The 20,903-nt window shown below is 43.8% G+C and overlaps 2 protein-coding genes across 2 annotated transcripts in view; one reads left to right on the top strand and one right to left on the bottom strand.

Annotated features, from left to right (window-relative positions):
* Positions 1–4,171: 4,171 nt before the first annotated feature.
* LOC136422533 (echinoderm microtubule-associated protein-like 6) overlaps positions 4,172–20,903 on the top strand; it is a 70,353-nt gene continuing 53,621 nt past the window's right edge. The window contains exon 1 of the mRNA XM_066410305.1: positions 4,172–4,362. The gene's annotated coding sequence lies outside the window, so the exon portion shown is untranslated. The remainder of the gene's footprint in view (positions 4,363–20,903) is intronic.
* On the bottom strand, positions 13,792–18,035 carry LOC136422532 (uncharacterized). Its single transcript, XM_066410304.1, has 4 exons — positions 17,874–18,035; positions 15,564–15,798; positions 15,209–15,270; positions 13,792–14,891 (listed from the first exon to the last, which is right to left on the bottom strand). Exons 1-3 carry the CDS (start codon positions 18,033–18,035, stop codon positions 15,230–15,232), a joined length of 438 nt encoding a protein of 145 aa, XP_066266401.1. The 3' UTR covers positions 13,792–14,891; positions 15,209–15,229.

Here is a 20,903-nt window from a genome sequence, read left to right on the forward strand (position 1 = left end):
CCAAAAACGCGAGCCGTGGCGAAGCCGCATTGCACTACCACTAGCTACTTGAAAAAGCATCATGCTTCACTTCAAATGAGGATGACTTGAAACGAAACGAATAGGGTTTCTTAGGTCGGCCAGGAGTAGCCGACGGGAAATGTTACCCTTCCCTTCTGACTGAGTCTTTTGGCAAATTTTCCCCATTTTTGCCGAGTTCTACGATCCGGCCACACCCTCGTCGAAAGGCGGGCTGGAGGCTACACTAAATGCTACACGATGAAAAAAAGAAGGACACGTCCGTGCCTTAAGGTCAGGGGTTGTAACTATGGCAACGCCAGGCGTATAAAAATCGCCATGACTACGCCTCAAAACATCGGTCAATAAATCCACATGCCGTAGCGTAATTCACGTTGTTATAAAGCACGGACTACGTAAGCATGAGTGATCTCCAAGTAGATGTGTGGAGATTACCGGCTTGTTTTGCAGTGTGGTCTACCTCTATTTCGGACGTTTTTTATACATTGTTGGCGGTCGTCCTACTTTGTCAGGTGTACAAGCCTAATCTCTATCAGCACTGAGCCCGGTGCGGGGCAATCATATTCAAGGCCGTTAAAGAAAGGCGGCAGTGCCCTCTCCCCGGGAACCATCATATCATTATTAGAGGTAGCCATCAAGTTCAGACCAGTCCACTCAAAGAAATTCTGACAAAAAAACGACAAAAATGGCTAATTATATAAAAGTCGTCCATAACAAAATATAACCTAACCTTTGCTTGGAGAGTTCTAACTCGCTACAAAGTCCTGTTCAGTGAAGCTAGTAGTAATGACCGCATATCTGACAGGACACGAGGCTGCTTGGCGATGAAAAAACGAGGTACCGCACCCAGATAACCCCTCCGACCCGGGATCCGGGAGGATTAATGACTCACGATCATTCTCCCATCAGCGTCGGCCGCGTGCCGGGCTTTCTAGGTGAGACGGCGGCCAGGGAGGTATTCATTCCGGAGGGGTGAGCTTTGATGGGGCGGGGATTCAAGAATAGAAGTAACGGAAAACATCGGAGTATGCATCACGTGTATATGTAATACCCTGACAGACTTTGCAGAAACTCAAATGCAGACACACATGTACACACACACAAAAACCACCAAGAGAGACACGCATATACACACTCACACACAAACACACACACACACACACACAAATACATACAAACACACACACACACAACTACATACACTCACACAGATGCACACACAAATACATACACACGCACAAATACACACACACATGCACACACACATATACAAAGTGGGCAGGGGAGAGCTTACACATACACAGATACACACATATAGTATGTGTGTGAGCTACATTACATTTGTAGATGCTTACATAGAAAAACAGAGAAAATAGACGATCAGTATGTTTCCTTCTCTCCAAAAAGATATAAGTAGGAAAATCGTCTAGCTACCGCTACGCAGCCACCAAGTACGGAAGTAGAAAATAAAATGGGGTTACGTCAATCCAACGAGTAACGAGTATTTACTACAGTGTTAGCTCGTGTCGTTGTCCTCTCCAAGCAGAGAGTGGGTCCGGCTGGTTTTGACGTGTTTTTAGGCGTTTATGTCGGGCTTTCCACTTTGTCATTTTTTTTTTATCTCTCCAACCCAAAAAACAAAAACGCCTAAAACATGTCAAAAACCAACAGGACCCACTCCTCTGCTTGGAGAGTAGTATCGTTGGTTATTTTCAGTAGACACGTTCCTGTAGTTTATGAGCAGGGGATGAGATATAAAAATCGTTAATGACACCTTTTGTACAATCAATCGTATGACCCTGACCTCACAACAGAAAGACTTAAAGTTAATCTCTCTTAATCTCCGATAATGCACGCAGGATTATAGTTAATGTGCCCCTGATCTAATTATGATTACAACTCGGAAAATTGATTACAGGTCTTATCAAAACATTGACGTAACTAACATCGCATCCTTCAGACGACAACGCAGCGGTCGTCATGGAAACGGGACGTGCCATTTCGGTTAATGTGATGTCGTTAGTAACAGGGCCCCTTGTGAACCAGTGTCAACCTCGATGTTGTTTGTAATAAAGTTAAACACACAAAATTGTATCATAAATTATGATAGAGATTATTAATATCAGACACTTAATGAAATCAACGTGACTTTTACGTTCTAGTATCTTATCTACCTACAATATAATGAAGATAGAGTTTATGTTAGCCGGATAAAATTAAGTTGGAATCTTTGCTGTCAACACAGACGCCCCTCAAACGATATTGTGCACTGTTGCTATGGGAAAGGACGATACCATTACCAGTGTTTTTTTCAGTCTCCATCGAAAATTGATTTAGTCCATGGGACTAGTCGGCGGGGAAGTCAGGTGTTCATCTGTTAATGGTAAGATTTTCAATTTTTACTTTGTAGAAATATTCTAGGCATAAAATTATTCACAGCTCCTGAAGTGCAAAAAGACGTTCAAAATATTCTCAAGATCAACCGGGCAAAGATAGATGTAAATATCATGTGATATGTATGGATAAGTTATATACGATCGATTGTCTATTAAAAAGGAACATTTCAAGCCCTGGTATGAACGTGGTCAAAAGAGCTTGAACAGCAATTGCGTTTTGCGCTGATGCTTTGCATTGTCATGTGACAATCGAATAAACCAGCGCTGCTTAATATAAATTCTTTGCCATTTTTCTGAGTTGTCGTGGGCTGTTCAACTTAAGTCCGGTAAAAAGGACACTCGTCTCTTTTTATTTTTCACCGTCATCGCAAGTAAACGTGTTCCCCCTCGAAAAGAAGTGAAGTTTCCTCAAAGGCTAACCAACTTGTCACACCAACCCCGCGAAACATGTATATCTATCTACTGAATGGCAAGATCTAATGCCCTGGAGCACACATGTCCGTATACAGGCGGTTTCTCCGTTATCGCAAAGTAACGAAGCGGGGCGAAGTTTCTCACAATGCGTCCAAACTTGCCATAACAACCCCGCAAAACATAGATATCATCTACTACATGGCAAAAGGCAAATCCACGCCTTCGGAAGGAGCTCATATTGTTGTGCAGGTTGTTTTCCTGTTATCGCAAAGTAACGTGTTACCCCTTGAAGTGGCGCGAAGTTTCAGACAAAGGCGTCCAAACTTGTCATAACAACGCCGCAAAACATAGAAACATGGATACACACGGCAATATACGCAGCCCCACAGGTACAAACTCAAACTTCGGTGGCGAGGCCGTTTCCCCGTTATCGCAAAGTAACGAGTTTCCCATTCAAAGTGCGAGTATCTAATAAAACCGTTCAAACCTGTCATAACAGCCCACAAAAGATACGTATACACATGACAACTGGTGATGTACAGATGTGTGATATACTGAGGCTTCGGTGCGACGGTTGTCCCTTCGTTATGGAAAAGTAGCATGTTTAAACTCTACAGTCGACGGACAAAGTTTTTAAACAAAGGGGTCCAAACTCGTTAAAGCGGCCCGGCTAGATTATAGCTAGATCATATCAACTAATGTCATATGGCAATGGGCTATACCGACGTCTACATGTACAGTGTACTTACGGTGTGTTTTGTTTCCTATCAAAGTTATCAATAAGTAGCGAGCATTCCCGCCATGGGGGAACAAAACTTCTCACAAAGGACGTATAAAGCTAAAGGTGTTAGAATAACCTCGCGAAAATAACTATATATCAACTAACGTTATATAGCCATGGACAATGCCACCGTTTATTGTGCGTTTTGTTTCCTAAGTTATCGCTATCAAAGTAGCGAGTTTTCCCCTCATAGTAATTAAGGAACAAAATTTCTCACAAAAAGGTACAAAGTTGTTAAAATAACCCCGCGAAAGATATCTAGCTATCAACTAACGTTATATAGCAATGGGCAAACGTCTGTTTACGGTGTATTTTACGACGTAGCGTGTTTTGTCTTCATGGGCCATCATAAATGAACAAAACCCCTTACCAAAGGGCTCCAAACTTGTTTCAACAGCCCAACTGGATATAAACTAACTCCATATAGCCATATACCCGACGTCTCTTTACGGCGCGTTTTGTTTCCCGAGTTATCACCAAGTAGCGTGTTTTCCCACCCTGCCCTCGCAAGCCGCCGGTAAACACGCCTTGTTTGCTCCGGGACAACAGAAGGTGCGAGAACAAATAGCCGAGCAGCGCAACCGGAGGGCGCGTTTTGTTCGCGGGGTGTAAATGAACTGTACGGAAGTTTATAACTCTAGACTGACGGGAGTTTATGATGACTTTACCTGTCTGCAGGTACGCGGCCTGAACAAGGTGACTTGGGCACACCTGAAGAGGGTTAGAGACACCTGGATACAACGGGAAATACAGGTAATATTCCTCTGCCATTGCCAAACCGATCGAATTTGTAACTTAGGGGAGGGGGCATAAACGTTTATGCGGCACGTACACGACGATAGTAGCTGTGTACACCTTGTCGGTGGTTAAGACGTGTTGGAATTAAATTCAGATTGCAGATGACGTTTCTGTAAACATCTGTCTTAGCTGCATGTATTTGCACAGTCATAAATGATCATAAACCGAGCTGTGGAATTTATAACTCGAGTGTGGGAACATATCACATGGCACCAGCATGGGCGGAGTAAGGAGAATGTCTTGAGTACACCTTAGTGTGGTTTTAAGACGCCTGGCTGATACATAAGATACAGGTAATATTTCTATAAGATTCTAAAATCAAACCAAGAACGTTTCAGTCCCTTACACTTACTTAGATTAAAATGTGCACTTTTGCGTAAAAGTAGCTTATCATCATAAAAATGCTTTTCTGTTCCACTGGTTGTAACAACACATGCGTAATGTACAGTATATACAGGTTCAGTGTAGAGAGTAATTCCCTCGTTCTTTTTCAAGAAGCAACGTTACAACGATCAGTCAACTATCATTCGGATGGTAGCCGCAATAACTGTTGTCAGTTTACGTTCGTGTATTACGTGTATACGCGATTATGTTTTCCGAATAACATCCACTAGGCACGTAGCTTATAGTCAATCTAAGATAAAGCACGTTTAGAGCCGCGGTGGACTTTCGTACTTTTGTGTTATACGGGAAATATGTGGCATGCGTTGGGATATATATCGCGTATTATCGAGCTCTATACAACCTAAGGGAATTTTGTTCTTGAGTGTTCTGAGTCTTGGCACGTCGCCTTAAAAGGTTAAGGGCTTTCTTCCGACACTTAAGACGCCGCCAAGCCTCCCGTTTAAGATGGGAGTACGCATCTCAGACCTGTAGGGGAAAGGAGACACTTAAAGGTGACGTGGTTTGGATGTTAGTATGTCGGCTCCCGTGTGCGGTTGTAGTGGGCACAAATGGGAAAATACACTTAACAGCGTGTAGTACATAACACTGGGGATAGTCACACTGGGGGTGGGAAATATGTGTTGTTCCTTGGCTATGTGACATTTTGCCGTGTCATGAAAAGAGCAAGTTGTCTAGTTTAAACTTTAACGAGAAGAAAACTCGCAAAAGTAGGCATATGGAAGCCTTCGTAATAGCAGCAACGCCATATGCATTGGAATATTATCGGAGGTTCAAGGTAAAACGTACGTCATTTTTATGTTATTTTTTAGATCAAAGTAATATTTTGAACCGCTTTATCTTTTTCACAACTGTCGAATAAATTTTAATCTATTGGTTTATTGCAACAGGTAGAGTATAGACTAGGAACATTCTTCTCCAAGGGCATTGGTATTGTTGGGACAGTCGTAGAGTTTTGGTGAAACGTTAGCTGTCTTGCGACGGAGTTGGTTGTCGAAGGTCCTTGCCGTTGATCAAGTTTATCCATGACGTTTTGGTTAAGAGTTAAAACACAGTATAACGTTTGTTGATGTTTTTTTTTTACCTCCCCTGGAGTTTAAAACTGCGCGAGATTTTAAGAAGATTTACAAACGTTTACCCAACAACCGCTGGACAAACAGCCCTCGACTTCAAGTGGCATGCACAGCGCACGCGCATCTCCCCAACCCCGGGTGCGGCCGTGCAGCATTTAGGTCAATATTTAGGGCGTTTCCATGGCAACGTTTGGCCTGTCGTCCGGGTTAGATAGTTACCCTGGCGACGTTTATGTTGTGGCTCAGTCGCAGGGAGGGCTACTTCAGTTTCTGGTGGTCCGCCCGGAGCGAAGGTAAGAATCATTGGCGGGGAACTACTTACTAATAGAGAGACTTTAAGACGCGCTTGTCGTCTTAGGATGTAAAGACGATGTAATTCTTTAACGACTTTTAACAAGCACACTTCTGTAACTTGACATATCACGCCACAGATATAACTATGAAGAGAAAAGAACGCTTTTAAATGCGATGTGAAACTTTACTGTGCATTCAAGTTAAAATTTAGGACTTTCAAAGAGGTGTCATTTTGAAATTTGAAAATGGATGTCCCAAAGTCAAGGTGAATAATATCAAGCTATGTGGATAATATGCAATGATGTATTTTGTTGTAATTGCATAATTTATAGATACTTTAAGAGACTCTTTTGTTGTTTTCTTCCAAGAGGGTTTGGCATTGTTTTTGCTTATATGTATGTGTGTGTGTGTATCTTTCTGGGGTGGGGTATGCCATATCTGGTCGCCTTGTTTCGTTTCAGTTTCACCCGGTAAAGTTTGCCGCACATATGGTGCCATTTCATCTCGCTCGACGCTAGCCTATTTTCATGACTTCTGTTGGTATAAAATAGGCAACTTTTCTGCTGTGCCCATGTGTGACTTTTCTCATCGGTTGGAATATACATGAGGTCACAAACCCTGTGTAGTTCCTGTACAGGCATTGTCCGGAGACGCGTATAGACCATTACAACGCTGACTTTCCTTGTTGACCAGGGGTCGGGTTTGTCCGTTCTACGGAGCGTTAAGTCCCTACACGACCAGGGCGCTTTGCGTCAATAACAAGTTATTTTATTCATTTATTGGTTTGGCTGTTCAGGACACACAGCCAGGGCTGCCCAACTAGCCTGAAGCTATTACAAGGTCTAGCCCGGCTGACAAAGACAAGACATTAAAAAGCCACAGCATAACGAGCTGTAACAATATTCTAAATACATGTACGTGTTATACGACTATGATTAGGTATCAACATGGATCTTCAAAATGTGTCCTACCTACTAGTACTGTACAGCAGAGATGAGTTTCGTTTGAACTAGATGGATTCCTTTGTCACGTCCTCTTGTCCTTCTTGTGGCAGAGACTGCCATTCTCGTATAGGGCTGTTTAGTCATAGTCGATGCTGTAGGGCTGTTGTGAATTAGGATTTTACCATGGTCAATACTGACCGAAGGAGGCCATATATCCTTGTCAGTAACAGGTCTGTAAGAGGACGTGATTAAGGAATCCATCTTGTTCGAACGAAATTCCTCTGTGTTAGCCTGGAATCCATCATTTTTAGCTTCCGGCCGCTACCCTAGCTCCGCTGCGCTACCCAAGCTACGTGTACCGTCACACACCATGCCTGTCACGTTTTATGCTTTCCCAGGCACAGAACGTGACACAGCCCGACCGTCACAGACTGTGCCCGGAAGTGCTGTCAATCACTGTGACTGACGGGGCAGTGATGCCCGCGTTTCCATATAAGGCAGCGTGTTTTTGTTTACCGCAGTCCCCCCACCCCCCCCCCCCCCCCCCCGTCATCTTTGTTTTTTGGGGCGCTGAGGTAAGGAGGAACAGCGTAATTCTCGCTCTGTAAAATAATTGAATAACTTTGACCTATAATTGAAGTGGCACAAAAAGACAGTGTTTATAACAGATGCTAAAAAAAAAACAATTTGTAAGACTAAATATATTCTATCCAGGGAAACCAGATCTAGACTAGGATCGGGCCACTTGCCGATTACTTCGACGTCCCGAGGCAGTCAGCTCGCCCGATCTAAATCAATGCTACGGGAAGTTGTAGCCCCGGGCATCGTCCAGGCACGGTTCGTGACAGTGCCGGAGTGTCACAAACTGTGTTTATGCCCCAGGCACGGTTTGTGACACTCAGGCACTGTCACAGTCCGTGCCTGGGCACAGTTTGTGACAGTGCCCGAGTGTCACAAACCGTGCCTGGGGCAAAAGCATGGTTTGTGACACTCCGGTACTGTCACGAACCGTGCCTCAGGACACAGTCGTGAATGGCACGGTTCGTGATGAGAAATTCGTGATGAGACGTCCGTCTGTTTGCGCCACATCAACTCTAAGTCCAAATCATCCAAGACAAGCGCGAAATGTATTTCAATGAGCGAGAATTACGCTGATTCTTTCTCATCCCAGCGCCCCGAAAAAAAAAAAAGATGGCGGGCTGCAGGGAAAAAAACGCGTTGGGCAGACTCCTCCCCCTCAAAACACTAAGCTCCGCCCAAAAGCACAGTATGGGATAAGACCCCCTGTGTGTCACGAACTGTGCTCGGTTGGGCACCATTCGTGACGGTGTCCGAGTGTCACAAACCGTGCTTTTGTCCCAGGCATGGTTTGTGACACGCGGGCACTGTCACAAACCGTGCCTAGGCACCAAACGTGACAAAGCACCAAACGTGACGCAACACTCCGCTGCCGGCCAGGAGCGGAGCTTGGGTATCGAACGGAAAGCTAATAAGGCTGGACTCCCGGCTACCTCTGTGCAGTAGGTAGGACACATTCTGAGGATGTTGATACCCAATTATAGTCCTGGAACAAGGGTCGACAATCCTTTTGGTGAGGGAAATGTCTTCTTAGAATTGTGTAGGTTTACCTTTACCTGGAACCAACCATAATAACCACCACTAATGTCAGCAAATAGGTCTGTCGCAGTGAGGCGAGCGCCAACAGTCTGGTTAATTTAAGGCCTACTTTTTGGAATTTTACAGTGCTCAAACCTAGATGCGAGGGTACGGGGAACTGCTCTTTGCTTCTGACGGACTTTCAAGGGGCGGCAATCTTGAAATCAACTCAGACAATCATACACATTTGAACTACAAAATCATATCTTTTAGTCCAAAAAATACATGTGCCTTTACCTTTGCCCCAAATTTAAAATTTTTGTACAAAAGAAATGAGCCTGCTATGATAGAATATGAATTAATCTTCACTCACCCTCGTAACATTAAAAGCGACGTTCAGTGCTTGACAGTGAAACTGTCTTGATACATGTATGTGCAGTCTGAGTGTTCAGACACGCAGATGGCTTTGACTGCCTGTTGCATATTTTGGAGATCCACCACTTCAAACAATACCAGTTTCTGATATGAGACACGTCAATGACGGTAAGACATCCATGTAATAAGATTCAAAAGGTAACAGTTACTCAAGCAACTGGATAGATTTTGAAAACGTTCAGACGTTTCAGGGAACACCTATTGCCTTTTTGGCTGTGACTGCAGTCACATGCAGAAAAGCACCACAATCCAATTGTTCAATGCAATGTTTACAATCTTTCATACGACGTGGTTACGTACTAGCGTAATATAGGCTTATAGGGGCATCAGTTAGGATCAGAAGAATTTATAGTGCCAGAAAAAGAATTTATAGCTTTATTTGAAGACCTGATTTCTGAAAGTTAGTGATTTATGGTTATAGTAATTTACAGACTTCGGCTTACATCAGAGTACGAAAGTTACAGGTATTCTAGCAACTGGATGGATTTTTGAAACGTTCAGACGTTTCAGGGAGCATCCACTATACTACGTTTCTTCAGTGACGTCAGTCACATGTAAAAAAAACACCACAATCCAATTGTTCAATTAAAAGTTTAATCTTTCATATGACGTAGTTTACACTTGTTAAGTACTAGTGAAATATAGACATATAGGGGTACAAATTAGTATCAGAAGAATTTATAGTGCCAGAAGAAGAATGAATGGCTTTATTTGAAAACGGTTTGATTTCTGAATGTTAGTTATATATGGTTATAACAATTTACTGCTCTAGACTGGACAGCTAAACTTACTTTGCACTTACCTGTACGTTGATAGCAGTGCGAGTTAGATATATATTAGTTCTGCAGTAATTCATAATTGATAACGATATTTGGTTTGCTTTGAATTTTAGTCGATGATTTATGAAGGAGTCAGTTGTTTGGCCATTGGATTGTGACCTTGGCACTTCAAGGTCAGCCCTGGGAGGCAAGTGTTCTCTCCTTATCAGTCAATCAGTTGATAAATCAGTCAATCAAACCTGTTTTCGACGGTCAGAGGCTCAGGGGTGCACACAGTAGGAGTGCATGTAGAGGATACCAGCAGTAGTATAACAGTAACAGTATAAGTAGTACTGCAGTATTAGCATTTGTATTAGTATTAGTTTTACTATAGTAGTAGTATTAGCAGTGTAGTAGTAGTAGTAGTTGTATTAGTAGTAGTAGTAGTAGTAGTAGTAGTAGTAGTAGTAGCAGTGTAGTAGTAGTTGAAGTAGTAGTTGTAGTTACTGTAGTAGTAACGTTGGGTAACATAAATTCGTGGGGTACTTAAATTCGGGATTTTTCGAAAACGGGGTATTTAGGGATATGTGCTAGATGCAACATCAGTAATACCACTAGAAATGCAAACTTGACAGGCTAACACATTCAGAACACTGCCTGAAAAGCTTCGATAACCATGCATTAGAAGTTGGCGACGTCAAAAACTCTCCGTCCCTTATTGACAGAGTCTGGGGGCTTCGTGGGAGACTCACACTGCACGGTTGTTCGCTGGTTTATAAGACAAATGTTACATCTCCTGCCTGCTAAACACAATTATTTACAAGACAACTTATTACAATCTCTTTTGCTAACCTGCAACTGGATTCTAAGTGTGATCAATCATCAAAACTCCTCTTTGTTGCTACAACCTACGGCACGTGTATTTTCCCGCCGCCATATTGTTACCCAGAATCATGTCGTCAAGCAGACGACAAAAGGTTTGTGAGGAACACTTTTTTGTCTAAATGTTGCGTGTGATAGTGGACTGAAGACGATATTTTCCTCAAAGTTTGCTCCTAACACAACAAGGAACACATGGACATAGTAGTATAACCATTGCTACGGCATCCAGCTAACTTGCCATGAATAATGTACACGTTGCCATGACGGTGGGGATCGACTTTGAGTGACGTTCAACCCACTCAACAAACGGGATGTTAGCAAAGGCCTGATGTGTGCGGTGCGGCCGTTTTTTCGTGTATTTTTTTTACTTGGACACGTCTATATCCATAGCACTCTCCTCAAGCCAAGGATGGAACGAATAGCTGCTGTATAAAATGTGATTAGCGGTAAGATATTCAAGACGAATCTTCTCTCCCGAATTAATGTGCCCCCTGTCCGACAACACTGTCATTGTGCGTGCGGCGGACGGTAGTTTCAAGTTGAAATATTATGGTGTCAGCACGACTAGAGACAAAATCTACCATATATATGATTAGTGCAAAGATAGTACATGATACTGACAGAATAATAGAAAAAAAGGATGGTTTATTGTTCTGCTAGATTGATTTCAGTTAACCATTATCGGAAAAATCCCGAATTTATGTTACCCAACGTTAGGTTTTCAGTGGTCGTCATCCTCAATTGAGGTGAAGCAATGCAGCTCTTTGCTACGGCTCGCACATTTGGGCACACACAGCCCCACCCCTACTCTGCACGATAAGTGTGTTGGCTTCTTCTACGTGCAGAGGTTTGATGCTTGAGGCTCACTTCTGGAGCCTCCCCCTCCCTCCTCATATACACGGGGCCGCCGACTTTACGTCACCATCAAAAATGACGAATGTAATCCCTTGCAACATGTCTGAGCTGTAGCAGAATAGAAATTCAAAACTGATGTGTTACACCTTGAGGTAGTTTATTGGTTTTGCGATGAAAGAGTAGTGGTCCTTCCCAGTGTGAGTGGATCAAACTTTACGTGACGGTTCAGTCTTACATGTACGTACTGTTCAAAACCGGTGCGTTGCGCCTTGTGGTACTTTATCGGTTATGCGATGTAGATGCCCGGCTATGTGTGGGTGATTCATACCAGTCAATCCAGTCTAATATACTGTAAATACCTTTAAGTTCGCGTGGTTTTTATTTCAAGGTAGGGAGTAAATGGAGTTGTCGCGGCGGTTTTAAGTTCGTGCTGAAGAGTTCACCGCGAAAACCGCGAACATAAAACCACCGCGAACATTTCTGCATTTACAGTATGCAGTTTGCACTTAACATACTAAACTGGTGTGTTACACCTCGAGGCGGTGGACTGGTTATGCGATATAAAGTACAGTCAGTTGTTGCGGGCACCTTCTGTGTAAATATCATCTCACTGCTGTTGAGGTCGTAGTTTTGGAGGTCATTTTGAAGAGGTATTAGGGAGGACTTCGGGTCGCTCTTTGCAGAGTGATGTTTGTATAAAGATCAAAGGAGCTGAGGTCAAACTTGGTTTGGTACTTATTCCACACCCCCTACCATAAACAATGTTTCAAAAGTAGTTGCAGAAAGAGACTTTTAGAAAAGCATCAACTTTTGTCAAGTCATAAATTCACCATGTATGTTATGGCATACTGAAAGATATTATTCTTTTGACTGTAAATATACATAGCATTTTTCTTTTTCGAGGTGACGCCTATCTTTTGTTCCTCCAGTAACAACATAGCATAAAGAAAATGTTGTGGTTTTTCTTCAGTTTTTACACAATACAGGAGCTAAGTATCTAGTTGCAATCGTCATCGACACAAAACCTGCTGCATAAACGACATCGGTTCCAAACTCAGTACTGCTTAACAGTGGGGCACAGATAACACTAAGTAGCATCTAGCGTGCAATAGGACGGTGACCCAATTGTTTCGCCCTTTCCCTGGAACTCTCCAGTGTGTACCTTGCATTAATCCAGGATCACGTGGCCTGGATGTGAGACCGGACAACACTTTGAAGGCCCATTATGGAAAATCCAGTAAAAGGACATCATAATATCTCCGTAGGTCAGGGAGGCGACCTACGCTATGCTCGAGAAAGTTCCTCTAAGTCTTGTCTTTCAGAGTTCCTTTAAGTCGTCCATCAAGAATTGACCTCCAGCACTTCTCTGCCTTCAAAGGTGCACCTTCAAAACTAAAGCAGGATACACGCGTAGACTTGGTATTTCTAATAAGCCCTTCTAACTCTGGTAGACAAGTTGCAGTTTCATTGATGTAAGGATGGAGGTATGTCAGTAGGCCTTTTAAATCTTCTATCTAAGAGACCCTGAGACAAATATACACAAGAAACCAACTTCTATCGTCGACAAACTGCCTACCTGCCTACGTGCACAGGCCAAAAACTGGCCCCTTGCTTTCCAGGTGGATCCTCCAAGAAGTCCTGTCCCTTGCCCTAGCCTCTGATTCCCGAATGTTTAACCCAGTGTCCTTCACAATCAATCAACAAACTACATACTTTAAATCGATCCATATTGCCGACACTTTGTTGTCAGTTATATGTATTGTTCATCGCTTAAAAGTCTCCCATATGGCAAGTTTTATATCACTGCAATATGATAAACCTTCCAAAGAAAGGGGGCGTGATGACGTGAAGGGACAAAATGGTGCAAATTGGGCCAAATGGAGTTTGCAGACAGAGAAGAGCCCTGTTAGTCTGGCTAATTGCTCATTATCAGTAGCCAATTTCCCGATAAAACTAGTTTCCAGGACCTTAATAGTGACTAGACAATGTGTGAGCCTCATTGACTAAAGAAAAACATTTGCTTGGAGACCACAATCTTGCAATGCAATGATGAGGAATTGCTAGATTATTTCAATCGAAATTTCTAATAATCTTGCATGAACTCCTTTTCTGTCAGTATTTGACCAATAAAACTACCGACATCCGTTAGCATTTTCCAGTTTTATTATTCTGCTCACAAGTTGACAAACAAGCAAAATAGACAAACACGAGAGAGTGTACTGTTCTGGTGAAATATATTGTTACTGAAGGCATACATTTTCTACCCATTCTATATGATCCGCTTTATACATTCTTTTTGACAGAAACTGACGGTATGGTAGAATGTAACACTGAGGCCTTCGTTTGAGTCAGGTCAACTATAGGATTTTACACATGACGTCACAGTCACCATATTGGTAGGTTAAACGTAGGACAGTCAGACCTATACATATGCAAGTATACTATAGGTTTACAGTGTAACTACATATAAAAATTCAAATTTACTCGTCAACCTCCAGGTTTAACCGTCCATTGTGGTGGACAATGCTTACGTCATAGTCTTGTGAGTGAAAACGCCTTATATGGCTGACTTGGCACTTAGGAGAATACATCATCTGATCCATGACACATCAAATCACAGATTCACAGATACGGGAACATATCTACTTGTGTCTCAAAGTACATCACAGTGGAACTACACTAGCACATTCAAATGACTCTACAGTACTGTAACATCTTTTCTCTGTTTCAAGTGCTTGCGTCACCAACGACACAAAACTACTGTAACACCACTTTCTGATTACGAGCAACCATCATAAGTGTTATTGAACGAACAAAGACGTTTGTATAAAACACAACCCTTTCTGAAGTTATTCAACATCGAATCTTACAAATCATACTTCAAGTTTTGATTTCTGCCGCCTGGTAATCAAATTAAGTTAACCTCCAGCTCGTGACGTCATGGTAAATATGGTAGCCGGTTCGGTACCGTAACTCGCAAAAACGTTCTTTTGAGAAGATAAAATTGCAAGTTTTCATAATGTTTGTTTTTTCGGCTTCTGACGTATGATTTGCAGATCTTTTTAGTGGCGGGTCGTTTAAATTTTGTATACAATGGGAGAATCACGTCTAAATTTCGTAAAAGTATAGAGTTTCTGAAGAATAAAACTAGAGTTACATATGATAAGAGTGTGATGTCTTCAGGTGTCGTGCGCACTTCAAAGGCTTCGCTGAAGAGTCGCAGGCCGTCAAAGTCGTCTCCGCAGCTACGGAAAAAGAAAAGAAGTTAATTTTGGACGGACATTTTTTACGGGATTTGTGAATATTAGTGTTGATCAAAGACACTTTACGGTACCCTCGTGCTTCAGCTTTTCGCTGTTTCAGAAGAATATGCAAAATACCTACTATTTATATTACATGTTAACATCATGGGAAAACGAAGCAATACTTAATATAAAACTGTACGTCGAACACATTTGGTGCCGCATTTTTCTGCACGTTGTAAATCAACATCGGAAGGACTTCGTGACGCTGGCATACATTTTTTGAAATCAAAAGAAATCAAACTAACAATGAGACTGACCTGTTCACTGCACACTCGGCTCTAGCCCAGTCTAGGAAAGGTCAGAGGTTTGTACGGGTGGCCTGAACAGAGTAACGGAAGAGTTATAAAGTTAGGATACAAACATTCGCATGGACATATTCCCTTCTTTGATAAAGTGGATCTGGATGGAGACATAAATGGATATAAAAAGCAACCTATGCTCAGGGTGGTGGGGTCATATGAATGCAGAATGGCGTGCCCTTTTATCGACCAAATGATCTTCAGTTCACTCAATTTGATTAGATCATCACTGACCCTTGCACACAGACGACACTATTGGATGACCCAAAAGTCTAGTGGTTCAAAGAACGCCGTTTACAGGCGCGGCACCTACCATCGTCACTGCTACGGTTCTCCCTCATCTCATCTGCGTCATCTCTGATCATGGTCATCAGCGATTGGACGAGCGAATTCGCCGTTTCCGACGTTTCCCTCAGAACCTTGTTGACCTCTGACCGGATGATTTCCCGCGCGGCAGACGACTCCTTCAGGGCGGTGTCGACCTCTGACATGATAAGTTCCCGGATGATGGCCCAGTCCATCAGCTTGTCCGTTACGTGTCCTATACTCTGTAAGGACGGGAAAGAAACACGTGATTTAGAGCGCACAGCTGAGACGGGGGGCGGTATAGACTTTCATGCAATTTAATCCGCCACTGACGTCATTCAAAATGGATGTCAGGCCCGTGTCTGTAGTCACGTGACAAAGGGACAACCTGAAGAAGGCTAAAGGGTCTGTTTGAAGTTTGCTGAGTGAAATTTTCCTTGTTTTGGAAACGAGGTCACCTTACATACAGAAATCAAAGATGTTCTAAGTCGCTTCTGCCCTCCTCGTTCAAAGTGCCTAACTCCTTCCAAACGCTTCCTTCTTCCATCTGCCCGGGAGCAGTGCTTATCCTGACTAACGCGCCTGGATCATCCAGATCTAAGACGTGACTTTTGACTTTTACCAGACTCCCTTTGTATGGACACTGATCGAGATGAAACGCGCTTGTTTATTTGGGCAGCATCTACCTGTGTTGCGAGAATGGAAAACGGCCGCTTAGTTTGGGATGGGCCATTTTAAGGGGTGCTTTCACTTAATAGGGTGGCACCCAGGCTGACATGTAAGGCATTTTCCTGGCAATTATAACGTTTAGCGGCAATTGTCTAAGGGCTCACGTTATTAACTCCATTTGCAACTTGAGAAACCTTAACTGGGACAAATTAGGCGGTCACCTTCGTCTCACCATTTCGGCCGTACAATTTTCAACGAGGCAAAAGTCGACAGGGATCTACGGAAACCTTTTCAGCCACACGTCAGCTGAAGTTTGTACGACCAACCCAAGCCTACTCCAACAATCTCCCCCAAGGTACTGCCGCAACCCTAGCGTACGATGTGTGCAATGACCTTGTCGGTAGGTCGTGAGTTTGATCCCCGGCCGAGTCATACCACAGGCTGCTTTTTCTGCTTAGCACTCAGCATTTGGGAAATGGCATGTGGTAGTTAACCACAAATCACTAGCAGCGGACCTGCTGTAGTGTCTTGCACACACGTGTGGTCCAAGGGCTACAGAAATGGAGATGGGCGCCGCCCCTATGAGTCTCATCAAGACGGCCAGGTCACTGCGGCGAACGCGCCCGGACCCATATGGGTGCATCTCTGCCCAAATATCTCTGTACCGAATAAATCTGTAAGCGAAATCTTTTCGAGACCAATTGAGCTAGATATTTTAGGAAAGGGTCCCAGGTGAGAGGGAGCTACAAAGCGCAATAAAAAACAATGCTGGTCGCATCGGCGTAGCACTGATAAAGCGGGGACAACAATAATGATGCCACCAGGGCAAAACTGTTTGTTTGTTTCGCACCGCCGGTGGACCGCCTTAAGACGTAACGCACCAGTTTTGTACGGTAGGTGCGATCGGGCTGTAATGTTTGATCCACTCACACCGGGAAGGGCCCCAACTCTTGTCGGTAAGTGTGGTTGGATCAGAGACAGGACCGACAGCTGTCTTGGCAAAGGTCCTCTCGAATAGTAGCCCCTTTCATATCCACGTGATAGGTACAGAACACTGAAGCAGGTAGTCCGAGATTCGAACCATAGGCCGTGCCCTCTAAGAGCGCGATTTTTCATCTTTAGATCACTACAAACGAAGAGCGTTGAACTGTTATGGTTATTTCTGTCTATGCAGCCACTCTCTCTGGTGTCAGGTTGCGAGCCCAACACTTTGCGGTCACTGACTATTATATAGACAAAGTGTTGGAGTCATTAGGACACACACTGCCCTTTAAAAACCAACTGTTGTAACGGCGTCTCAATGATTTTACCATAAGATACTTAGCACTTGGCACGGATGCAGAATGTCAGATACTTTGGTCGATGAAAAAAAAATCGGAATCCTTTGTGCAGTCGTGGCTGTGCGCCAGGCTGTGTTCAGACCAAGCCAATATAATGCAATTTTAGAATATAAGGAAAGAAAATGAAAGAGAATAACTTGAAAGGCAAAGGAATCTTTATACTAGTAAAACAATGGAAAAATATGATCAGTTTCGTTTTTGTTTCTGAAAAAGACCCCCCCCCCTCTAAAAAAAGACAGCCTGGACGTTGTGAGGTAGTAGAGCATATCACAACCCAACACGTTAAGACAGGGAGGTTCCGTGCTCACCTGCTCGCTGAGGGGTCCGTCTGGGACCGATGCGTCGCGGCGGTCCTTGCGGGCAGCCCAGGCCCCGGGCCCCGCCGACTCAGGCCAGGTCGGCCCGGCGGCGGCCAGAGACCACGTCGCCACCACGACGAGTAGGACCGGGATGAAGCTGCTGATCATCATGCTTCAAGCGGCAAAAACTTCGGCTGGCGAGGAAAGCGGAGCAAAGAAAAACAACTCACAAGGGCTGAATATCTTCTGACTGGAGAACGGGAGGGAGTGGCGAAAGTACCGTCCTCCCCGGCTCTTATATACGTTACAATATTGATTCATTACCATGGCAACCGCAAACTGGGTCACACCCACTCTTTCTGGGAAATCTTCGGCGGAAGCTTTGATGCGACCACACGGTCTGCTGATGCTCAGTCCGGGATTGGCGGGAATCCGGTTTTATTATCCCCAACAAGATGCCGTCTTGCTGTGATGTTCATCTGTCCCCTCGGTAATAGGCTTCGGCAGACCACTTACGAAAGACTACCCACGTCTTGTGACGTCAGCTGGTACACCTGGGCAGATAGCGCGTGGCACGTGTGGTCAGAGTGTTTGACTCAGCATCAAGAATCAAAAGGTTCTCGGTTTAAAGTTTGACCCCTGATATGCCTCGATGTTCTGCACTTGGGACAGGTACTTAACACCAGTTTCCCTACTTCACTCCGTAAAAAAAAGAGTAAGTCTGAGTGTCATCCTAGTTAGTCTACCGAGGCTACCATACTGTTGATGGAAGTGTATGGGTGTATGGGTGTAAGTGTATGGGTGCCACGATTAACATAGTAGGATTTCAGACTAAAAATGAGTACCCAGGGACGTCCCAATAGCAAGGATCGTGTGTATTCCGTAGAGATCGTGTGAATCCCGTTGCATTCGTATGGACACTCAGGCGTTCTTGATATAGGCAAGCTCCCTTAAAAGGACCAGGAAAAAGTTTTAGCGTTTCTCCAAGGAAATACGGTAAAAGCTGTATGTAACTATACTTTAGAACAGCCTGCGCCCACGAGCGCACCTCGGTCCCTTTTATACTTAACGCCCGTGGTTCTAATGACTATACCGGCAATCATAATGAATGGCCTTCGTGCTTTCGTCAACGCAACGCGAGTAGGCTTCATCAACATTAGCAAGGCTCCATCTCCCTAAGTGCTTTCAACACATTGTAGATTACTCTAAATGGCTTTTCTTGTTTTCGTCGAAAGAACAAACAACACATGAGAGCGTCATCAGCACTTAGTACCCCTCCTAGATGGGTAATCTAACACCGCTTTCTCCAAATCTAATTAGGCACTTGAGACTAGAAGAAAGTAAGCAAACCTATTACAGTGAAGAATTACCCAACAAGGCTACTAGTGCTTAAGGTAAGGTAAGGCAATGGCTTTCAGTGATGATTGACGTTGGCAGTGCGTTAGTATTGGGCGTACAGTACAGCCCATGTAGGCAGACCAGTTTCTTCACTACAAGTTCCTTGTATATATACAAGGAACTTGTATTAAAGAAGCAGGAAATGGCCTCGGATCCTGACGTATCCTGACGTGATCCGGAACCTGAGATCCGGAAGAATCCGAACGGATCCGGGGCCGTATATTCTTCGGCAGGCTAATGGGCATCCAAATATTGGGACTCAAGGTACCACTTACACAACTTGTGTAAGTACGTACTTACATAACTCAAATATGCAAGTGGTACATTGAGTCCCAATATTTGGATGCCCATTAGCCTGCCGAGAAATATACGGCCCCGGATCCATTCGGATCCATCCGGATCTTAGGTTCCGGATCACGTCAGGATACGTCAGGATACGTCAGGATCCGAGGCCATTTTGTGCAGTGATAGCTTCAAAAATCGGTATCCTCCAAGTTTCTCATCAGTTTCCTTTCGAACCCATGTCTTTGGCAGAAGGTGGAGTTTGTGCCAGTTTCTTGTTGAGTACTAGCTGTAAGCGAGATTTGTTTTACACGTACAGTAAGGTCAAGAAAGGCAGCGGACGCTGTCTGAAACACCTGACTCTATAAAAACTTCCAACAGCACGAAAAGCGAGATTCACCAATGACGGGAAAGTCTGGTAATGGTTGCTTTGGGCATTTGATATTTAAGGACAGTGAACGTGTCCATACCGACTAGCTATCTTGACGATGTTGTTTCTTCTTCCTATTTTTCACCAAAAGAAGTAAACCATCCTCTAAGTCCATTTGATATTTATCGAGGATACAACCCCTAGTCACGATCTTTCCCAGTAAGATGGTTTAATACCACGTGGATGCTCCGTGCTTACACCAGTCTTAATGCGTGCGTACGCCGGCCACCGCGCGGTTTTAATGTTTTGATCAGCGCAAAAACGTTATAGTCATCCTGTGTTCACGGTAAGTCAACGTACATACGTCCAAGGTTTGATCTAAAGCCCCTGTCCCACTTGTGCATGTATACAAGCCCGCATTGGTTGCGTATTAACATGTTTTTGGTTTAGGTTAAGTTTGCAGCCGAAGAAGTGATTTCTTAGTAAGGCTCGATCACTAGGCTGCACAACGGTGGGTCGAAGTAAAAAAACAACTTTTCCCCCGCAAACCTTACTTAAACAAAAAAAAATGTTAATGCGCAACTCACGCGCACTTGAATACACGCACCGGTGTGACAGGGCCCTAAAGGAGACGGGACAGTGAAAGCTTCAATACCAACTAGCTATCTTGAGGATGTTGTTTCTTTTCTTTTTTTCACAAAAAGAAGTAAACCATCCTCTTAGTCCATGTGATATTTATCGAGGATACAACCCCTAGTCCCGACCTTTTCCAGTAAGATGGTTTAATACCACATGGATGCGTACGCTGGCCACTTGCGCGGTTCAAATGTTTTGATCAGCGCAATAACGTTATAGTCATCCCGTTTTGACGGCAAGTCCACGTACAAACGCCCACGGTGTCTGTACCGAGTAGGATGGTGTCCTTCCAGCTTCACCCTGTCGACCGTGCCTTGCTGGAACCTCAAAAACAAACTTGCAGGAACTTGTGC

Source organism: Branchiostoma lanceolatum, chromosome 17, assembly GCF_035083965.1.
Source record: "Branchiostoma lanceolatum isolate klBraLanc5 chromosome 17, klBraLanc5.hap2, whole genome shotgun sequence".
NCBI classification, from domain to species: domain Eukaryota; kingdom Metazoa; phylum Chordata; class Leptocardii; order Amphioxiformes; family Branchiostomatidae; genus Branchiostoma; species Branchiostoma lanceolatum.

What these genes read in the sequence shown, in the direction of transcription:
- LOC136422532 (XM_066410304.1), bottom strand. Translation starts at nt 18,035, where the DNA reads ATGATGATCAGCAGCTTCATCCCGGTCCTACTCGTCGTGGTGGCGACG. An exon ending in ACGGACCCCTCAGCGAGCAG is followed by an intron (nt 15,799 to 17,873) that starts GTGAGCACGGAA and finishes CCGTCCTTACAG; the next exon opens with AGTATAGGACACGTAACGGA. An exon ending in GAACCGTAGCAGTGACGATG is followed by an intron (nt 15,271 to 15,563) that starts GTAGGTGCCGCG and finishes TACTCTGTTCAG; the next exon opens with GCCACCCGTACAAACCTCTG.